This window comes from Mus pahari, chromosome 8, assembly GCF_900095145.1.
Source record: "Mus pahari chromosome 8, PAHARI_EIJ_v1.1, whole genome shotgun sequence".
NCBI lineage: Eukaryota > Metazoa > Chordata > Mammalia > Rodentia > Muridae > Mus > Mus pahari.
In genome coordinates, this window is record NC_034597.1 from 87751605 (window position 1) to 87760530 (window position 8926).

Below are 8926 nucleotides of genomic sequence, written 5' to 3' on the forward strand. Positions count from 1 at the left end.
TGTCCTGGAACTCACTTTGTAGACCAGGCTGGCCTCGAACTCAGAAATCCGCCTGCCTCTGCCTCCCGAGTGCTGGGACTAAAGGCGTGTGCCACCACGCCTGGCTAGAATTAACATTTCTTAAATGGAAACTTTCTAGCCAGACTGTGATAATGCACACCTCTAATCCTAGCACCCAAGACAGGCCTATCTCTGAGTTCAAGGTCAGCCTGGTCGACAGAGCAAATTCCAGGACAGCAAGGGCTACAGGGCTACACAGAGAAACCGTACCTCAAAATCTAACCCCCACAGACCTCCACCCACGAAGGGGGTGGTTGTATATGATATTCACAGTAAACAAAGGTAATAGAGTCAACCTGGAGGAACAGCACTCATCTGGACATGTCTCTGATGGCCGTAGGTCACCAGCCTGCAGCAGACGGTCACCCTGCTGCAGAAAGATAAAGAGTACCTCAGTCGTCAAAACATGGAGCTCAGTGTACGCTGTGCGCATGAGGAGGATCGGCTGGAAAGGCTGCAAGTTCAACTGGAAGAGACCAAAAAGGCCAGAGAAGAGATGTATGAGAAATACGTCACGTCCAGGCAAGACTCGTTGCTTTCCTAGTAGTCGATGTAAATGAGCACTTTGTGGGTGGGGGAGAAGTGCTCTCTGGGAATACGATATTTAAGGTCTACACATTTTGTTTCCTTCTTAGGTTTTCTTTTCTAGTTGATTTCTTAGAGATACTGTGGTTTTCCAGTAACAACAAAGGCCTGCTTCTTCTGTAGTTAATTTTTTTAGCTAGCATATATTTATTATTATAAAATTATTTCTATGTGACATCATATACTGTGTTCACACTCACCACTCCCCTTTACTCCCTTGTTTCTCCTCCCAACAGCACCACTGTTACTTTCATCCCTTCTATCCATAGTTTCATAACATATTCTCCATGCGAGAGAGAGAGAGAGAGAGAGAGAGAGAGAGAGAGAGAGAGAGAGAGAGAAGGATTTTTTTAAAATCTGCCTTTTTTCACTGAACATGATCTCCAATTTTATATAGTTTTTTGCAAATGGTATAATGTCATTTTCTTATTTTTCTTCTTTTGTTGTTTATTTATTTATATTCCTGTATGTCTGCACAACAGAAGAGATCCCATTATAATGGTTCTGAGCTACCACATGGTTGCTGGGAATTGAACTTCAGAACCCTAAAAGAGCAAACAGTTCTCTTAATCCATGAGCATCCCTCCAGCCTCTGACACACACACACACACACACACACACACACACACACACACACGCACACTATACCACACTTTATTTTACGTGTATGGTATGTGGGATAGGTAGCATGCTTGTGTCACAGAGCATGTGTGGAGGTCTGAGAACAATTTTCAGGCGTTCTCTCCCACCCACCATGGAATCTGAGGATGCGCACTATCAAGCCTGCATAGCAAGCTCACGTACCTGCCGAGCTGTTTGCTTGACTTCCCTCATTTTCTTTCTCCATTCACTTAGTGGTGGATATCAAGGCTGGGTGCCCATCTTGGTCTCTGGTATGCTGTCTGTGTAGTATGCTGTCTTCCAGAGTGGTCGAGCTGGAGCTTAGGGCAGAGTTCTTTTCAGTTTGTTGAGGGAATTCAATACTGATTTCCACAGTGGCTGCATATTTACACTAGCATGCCTGTGAAAGCCTTCTTTATCCACCCTACTCAGACCCCAGTTCTTGCTAGGATTTCTATCTGTTTTTCGTGATAGCTCTTCTGACTTGAGAAAGAGCAGAAACTGATTAGAAAGAGGTAGAAACTTGGTACAGCTTTAATTTCCATTTCCCTGAAGCCCCAGAGGTTGAGTGCCTTTCATATAACTATTGGCCACTTCTACTTCTCTTCTGAAAATTGTTAAATTGAAGTGAATTGGATTTTTAGTGGCTATTAACTCCCTGTCAGCTGTGTGGTGACAAAGCTGTGTCCCACTCTTGGGACTTTCTTATCTCTGTTGCTTGTTTCCTTGGCTCTGTAGAAGCTTTTTTATTTCATGTGATCCCTATTGTTGATTCTTTTTATTTCCTGAGTTATTGGAATTCTTTTCAAAAATGATGGCCCACATCTTTATTTTGAAGTGTTTTCCTATATTTTCTTGTAGTAGCTTTAAGGCTCTGTGCCTTACATTCAGATCTTTATCTATTTCCCAGAACTATTTGTTGAAAAGATAAGTCTGTTTCTTTTAGGTAAGGTATGTGTGTGTGATTTATTTTAAGGAGTTTGGTTGGTCAGTTGGTTGGATGGTCCATCGGTTGGTTGTTTTCGGTTTTGAGCTTTCTCACTGTTGTGTGAGTAGGCATGTTGCTGGGCTTGGGGTCCTCATGTAGAACTCAGAAGACAGCTTTGAGGAGTCCGTCTCTTCTTTCCTCGTGAGTTCTGGGTGTCACACTCAGGATATTGGCCTTGTGTAGTAAGCACCCTGACCTGAAAAATCATACTGACTACGCAGAACTTAATTCTTTTAAGTAACATCTTTTTAAATATCCCATTGCCGGGTGGAGATCATAGTCCAGTCGTTGAGTACTTCTTAATATACACAAAGTTCTGAGAACTTCAAACAAAAAAAGTCCCATGACCATGATTTTTTTTAGTAGTTTTTGAAAGTCTGTACATATCTATAAAGTACCATTTTAAAGAAAATCTAAGCATACTTAGACTTGGTAGCCTTCTGACTGTGTGCTATGAAAGAAGAATGAGAAGGCACTCATTGCTATGTTGGTTTTCAGATCTCAGGTCTTGGACTCAGACTGCCTGCATCTCAAGTCAACCTTCTCTCTTTTGCTAAATATGTATGTGCTATACTAATAGCCCTCATAATCCTTAGACTATTTACATTGATTAGCATGTCAAAACTAAACTGTCAGGATTTGATGATGGAGAGACAGCTCAGCAGTTAGAGCACTCACTGGCTGTTTCTCAGAGAACCTGTATTCAACTTCCAGTACCACACTGGGGCTCATGGGTGGTGCTGTCACCATCTGTAAATCCAGTTTCGGACTCTAACAACATCTGACCGTCCTGAGTGCTGCGTGCATACGGTGTACATATATGCAAGCAAAATATCTATGCACATGAAGTAAAAATAAAAGAATAACTTCTAAGTTAAAAATTTTGCCTTTACCAGTTCAACATTTCTGAAACAGTGTTTTTAGGAATTCTAAAATGGCTAAGTTTTTTAAACATAAAAGCATACTTCATCCAATATATTAAAATCTTACAAGAGTTTATTTTTTTTCATGAATGAAAACTGTGACTATTTCTTTTGTCTTTGCAGAGACCATTATAAAACAGAGTATGAAAATAAACTACATGATGAACTGGAACAAATCAAATTGAAAACTAATCTAGAAATTGATCAGCTTCGAAGTGCCTCTAGGGAAATGTATGAACGAGAAAACAGGTAAAAGGGGAAAGAGAGATTGAGCGAGCTTGTTTGGTATTTTTTTTTTTTTTTAAGAATTTTACTGAAATTAAATGCCATTTTTGAGACCTCTTTCTTTATAGTTGTAAATATAAATTTAATGGGAATGTTAACATTCTAAATTCTTTGATAGCTAATTACAACAAGGTTTATCATACTTTAGGTCTTCCCACTGTGATAATGTGTCTGTTTCCTCTTACCTCAGTTTAGACTGAAGACAAGAATAAGAGAAAAATTAGTGAATGCCAAGACACCAAAAGTTATACCAACCATTTCTCTTGTATACTTGTGAAAACTGAAATATTAAAATGTTCATTGTTATATATTTTATGTATCCTGAAAGATATTATGTCAGATGACATTGAGGAATATGTTTATCCCTACAGTTACTATTGAATTGTTACATGCTAGGTTCCTCTAGTAACTGGGAATGTTGGGCGGTTAAATGAATGCTACTTATTTCACTGACAGTTGTTCTCATATGTTAGCTCTAAAGTTACTCTAGCATTTAAACTACTTCCTGCCTTCTGTCCTCCCTCATTTCCTTCCTCCTTCACTTCCTTCTTCCTTTCTTCGATTCCGTTTTCCCCTTTCCCTGATGTCCTCATGTTTCCACCTAAACACTTTACCAACCAGGGAATCACTCAGCCCAGATGGGCACAGTGCTCTGCAGATTGACCCAGCAAGCCCTAGTGGGATACGGGGTAAGATATCACATTCCATGTTGACAACTTAGTGGGTGTTGATTATACTTGCTAAAACATTAGAAAAATAAAAGGCCATAGTAGAAACTGATTTTAGTTTCATTGGAAGTATCTGTGGGATATCCAAATAGTAGTGAATTCATAAATCTCACCTTACCAAGGGAAAGGTCCGTGCATAACAGAGAGCTCTGGCATAGATAATGTGTATTATATAATAATTACTATTTAGTTTTGTGGTTCATTCATTTCTCTTAGGCATTTTGTAGGCTTTCTTTTACATAACCTTAACACTTATGGCATCGTTTTAAAGTACAGCATGATTTTCCTAAACAATAGCCTTTACTGTATATTATTTTTCTATGTAATTATTGTGACAGTTTTGTGATGTTTCATTTGTCCACCAAAAAACAAGAACAAAGAGAAGCATTTAAAATACATCCTAGCATAGCATACATTCAGGTGTATTGACTCTCCCTGAACTAGATAGGTAGATAGGTTGGAAGAGTTGAATAGGAACAGGAACAGCAGGCCTAGTCAGCCGAAGGAGAGTCAGAGCCAGCTTCGCTCATCTCCAGGGCTGTTCTGGATCTGCGGTCACAGTAAATGGATACTTTCTGTTTAAGCTTCATTTCTGTTGAAGAGACACAAAAAACAAAAAAACAACTTAGGAGAAAAAGGGTTCATTTTAGCTCACAAGTTCGTCCTGTTGGGAAGTCAAAGCCAGCTCCCTCTGCAGTTAAGAGCACAGAGAATAAATTATGCACTTCTAGTACTCACTCAGCTTGTGCTCTCATTAGAGTTCTGTGCCCTAAGCTGAGAAATGGTACCTCCCACATTCTGCTTGGCTTTCCCACATCAATTAATGCAGTCAAGACAACCCCCTCACTAGCCAACCTGTTCTAGACAACAGCTCATGTATGCTCTTCCCAAGTGATTCTGGGCTTTGTTGAGTTGACAATTAAAACTAACCATCATCCCACCTAACCAGAAAATTGATGGGATGGGACCCAGGTGCTTCTACAGGGTTTTAGATTGACCTGTAGGCATTAACACTGTGATGGACACTTGCCACCAGATGGCACCAAAGTGCAGCGCAATGCTCTGCCACCTCAGGGACACCTTAGTAGCTAGTTGAATGTACAAGCTTGCTTTTATTGTTTTTCACTTCACAGTAATCTGTCCCAGTACTTATGTGATTGAATCTTCATTATGGCAGATCTGAAATCACTCCTTAACAAGGTGTAAGTTCTTTTGAAACCTTACAACTTAAAATGGTTAAAGAAAGGCTTTAATATTCTTTATAAAAAACACAAAATCCAAGCCAGGTGTGATGGCACATGGCTTTAATCTCAGCATTCAGGAGGCAGAAACAGGCCAATCTCTATGAGCATGTGTTCGAAGCCAGCCTGGTCTACAAAGTGAGTTCCAGGACAGCCAGGGCTCTTACACAGAAAAGCCCTGTCTTAAAAAACAAACAAACAAAATTTTCAGAAAATCTTTACATATTAGTTTTGTTTTGAACAAGGTAAGTTAACCTGGATTTGAAATTAGATACGTAACAGTGTCCTTTATATTACACCAGCAGTGTGTATTACATTATGAGTTAAACTATAGCAAGTATTTACACTTACCTGTTTATAGTTACATTACCTTTTGAAGAGAGTAAGAAGCTAAGAGTAGAGAAATACCTTGGTAACTAGGAGGCAGAATGAGAGAAACTCAATTCAATGGTGAGAATTAGTATATAAATAACTTGCTTATTAGGTCTTTGTAAAGACTACATCTTTTGAAATAAGACATTTTCTACAAATTGAGGTTCATTCCTTCAGTGCCAGTATTCAAGAGTTGCCCAAACCCATTCTTAAAAAGAAAAGACAGTATTCTATGAGTGAAAGATTTTGAGCAAAAAGACTAAATTTACATCCTGTCCCTACCTCTTGAAAGACCCACAATGTGAGGACTCCCCCACGTTCTGACTCAGGAGAGGCGACACCCCAGATCACTCATGAGAAAAGGTCTTGATGCAAACTGCAAGAGGTTTATTCGGGAAAGACCAGTGCACGACTCATATCCCACAGGGGTAGAGGAGTCGACAACAAGCTCAAGGGGTAAGGGGTTTATAAAGACACAAAAACTGCAAACACCTGGCATTGGGCTATAGCAAGACAAAACCCGCAAACACCTGGCATCCTGGAACAATGGGCTATTTTGGACACAGGTCTAGGGGTTCACATCATTTTTACTCTGTCAGGATCTTTTACTCCTACAGCACTTGCTAGCAGGGTGAAGAAGCTACTGTCTGTCCCTGAGTTTCCTTTCCTCTTTATAAGAACGAGCTGATAGAAGGACCCCTGAGGTCTAAAGTGTGAGAAGGACATTGTAAGTGACAAAACGCATAGTATGAGTGTAGGTATTTTATGCCTTTTGCCTGTGTATAATAAAAGTCATTTATATGATGACAATTTAAGTAAAATTATTATTACATAAAAACTAACTGGTACATGAAATTATTACATTAAAGTCCACTGTTAGAAATATAGAGGGTCTACACAATGACTAACATATTTGTTTCCTAAGCACTTCTGAGAGATAATAAAGGGGCAATAAACTAAGGTGCTTGAATTTTCCTTCCTGTAATGTGAGATGTTCTCCTAAGCACGGAGAAGAAGCTCTTGTAGGCTGTGAGTTTCTTAGGCACAATCACTAGGCTCTCCTTGCTGCAGAGTCTGGAATGTCAGCAGCCTCGCAGTTCTTAGAAAGGGAGGCTGCAGCTGGGCGTGGTGGCGCATGCCTTTAATCCCAGCACTTGGGAGGCAGAGGCAGGCAGATTTCTGAGTTCGAGGTCAGCCTGGTCTACAAAGTGAGTTCCAGGACAGCCAAGGCTTCACAGAGAAACCCTACCTTGAAAAAACATGTGTGAGAGAGAGAGAGACAGAGACAGACAGAGAGAGAGAGAGAGACAGAGAGAGAGACGGAGAGACAGAGAGAGAGAAAAGAAAGGGAGGCCGCAGTACAGAGGTGACTGAGCAATGCTTTTAAGTGTGGCCATTAGTGCAGTATTGCTTCGTGATTGTATTTCCTTCCTATCAGTACTCTCTTGATCACAGTGGACTGTCCTAAAAGGCCACAAGAAGCCTTGGTGACAAACATGACATTTCCATAGAAAATTGGTGATATAAAACAGCTTTCTATCTTGAATCTGGATTTATTTACGGGATCAGTTGAATCTGTTTGACCTGTCTAGTAGATGAATTTGGAGCTAGAATACAAAGATTCCATTCTACATTTTAAAATCGAGTCTCCTCGTTAGTGCTTCAACTAGCACTCCTCTTGTTCATATCTTACCAGATAATCTGTATAATTTTGAAATTTCTGTGAAAAATATTTAATTTTTTTTCTCTATTTTATCTTTGAATCTTTGGTCTTTTCAGCTGGATTATTGGGAGCGAGGCGTTTGCAGGTGGCTTGGTAGATTGTGAGCAGCTGCGGTGGCCTTTGTCGCAGCTCTCCTGTAGCCTGGTGAACTGTGAGTAGCTGCGGTGGCCTTTGTCGCAGCTCTCCCGTAGCCTGGTGGACTATGAGCAGCTGCGGTGGCTTTTGTCGCAGCTCTCCCGTAGCCTGGTGGACTGTGAGCAGCTGTAGTGGCTTTTGTTGAAGATCTCCCGTAGCCTGGTGGACTGTGAGTAGCTGCGGTGGCTTTTGTCGCAGCTCTCCCGTAGCCTGGTGGACTGTGAGNTCTCCCGTAGCCTGGTGGACTGTGAGTAGCTGCGGTGGCTTTTGTCGCAGCTCTCCCGTAGCCTGGTGGACTGTGAGCAGCTGCGGTGGCTTTTGTCGCAGCTCTCCCCGTAGCCTAGTGGACTGTGAGCAGCTTCAGTGGCTTTTGTCGAAGCTCTGCTGTAGCCTGGTGGACTGTGAGCAGCTGCGGTGGCTTTTGTCGCAGCTCTCCCGTAGCCTGGTGGACTGTGAACAGCTGCGGTGGCTTTTGTCGCAGCTCTCCCGTAGCCTGGTGGACTGTGAGCAGCTGTGGTGGCCTTTGTCGATGCTCTCCCGTAGCCTGGTGGACTGTGAGCAGCTGTGGTGGCCTTTGTCGAAGCTCTCCTTTGTTATTACCCCCACGTGCCTCCGGTGGTTCTTCCTGTCACTAATACTTACCTTGAGTTATGTAGGCTGTCCCACATAGTCTGAAGGTGAGTTCCCGTTGTGCAAGAGTTTACATATACATGCTTTGTACATAGTTGTGTGTGCAGTGGGGGAGCCTAGGAAAGCAGGATGGGGCCCAGTTGTTACAGGAAAGCCTGCACAGAGGTTTCTAGTGGACTGATCAGGGCTGAGCCTTGAGGCTGTTACAGAAGCTACTCAGCCGACCACGGTTTAAACAGCAGCACCTTGATGAATCTTAATGAATAGTTTTGTTTCATAAATTTCTCATGCCTATGGACTTCTCTTGTATGTGTGTTAATTTGATATGAATTGGTTACCTACTTTGAGTTCATAGTCACAGCTAGAAAGTGTAAAATTCCATGTAAGCACTGGCTGACTTAGCCTGTATTTGCTACATTAAAAGAATACCTGAGGGCGAGAGAGATGGCTCAGAGGGTAAGAGCACTGGCTGCTCTGCCAGAGGTCCTGAGTTCAATTCCCAGCAACCACATGGTGGCTGTCTTAGACAGGGTTTCTATTCCTGCACAAACACCATGACCAAGAAGCAAGTTAGGGAGGAAAGGGTTTATTTGGCTTACATTTCCATACTGCTGTTGATCACCAAAGAACGCAGG

General features: G+C 41.7%; 1 protein-coding gene across 2 annotated transcripts in view; it reads left to right on the forward strand.

The window, feature by feature from the left end:
* The window catches only part of Pibf1 (progesterone immunomodulatory binding factor 1), a 173234-nt gene that overhangs the window by 41865 nt on the left and 122443 nt on the right, over positions 1 to 8926 (forward strand). For both annotated transcript variants that reach the window (XM_021202903.2, XM_029541980.1), the window contains exons 8-9: positions 401 to 582; positions 3301 to 3426. In XM_021202903.2, the coding sequence (XP_021058562.1) occupies positions 401 to 582; positions 3301 to 3426 (308 nt within the window). The remainder of the gene's footprint in view (positions 1 to 400; positions 583 to 3300; positions 3427 to 8926) is intronic.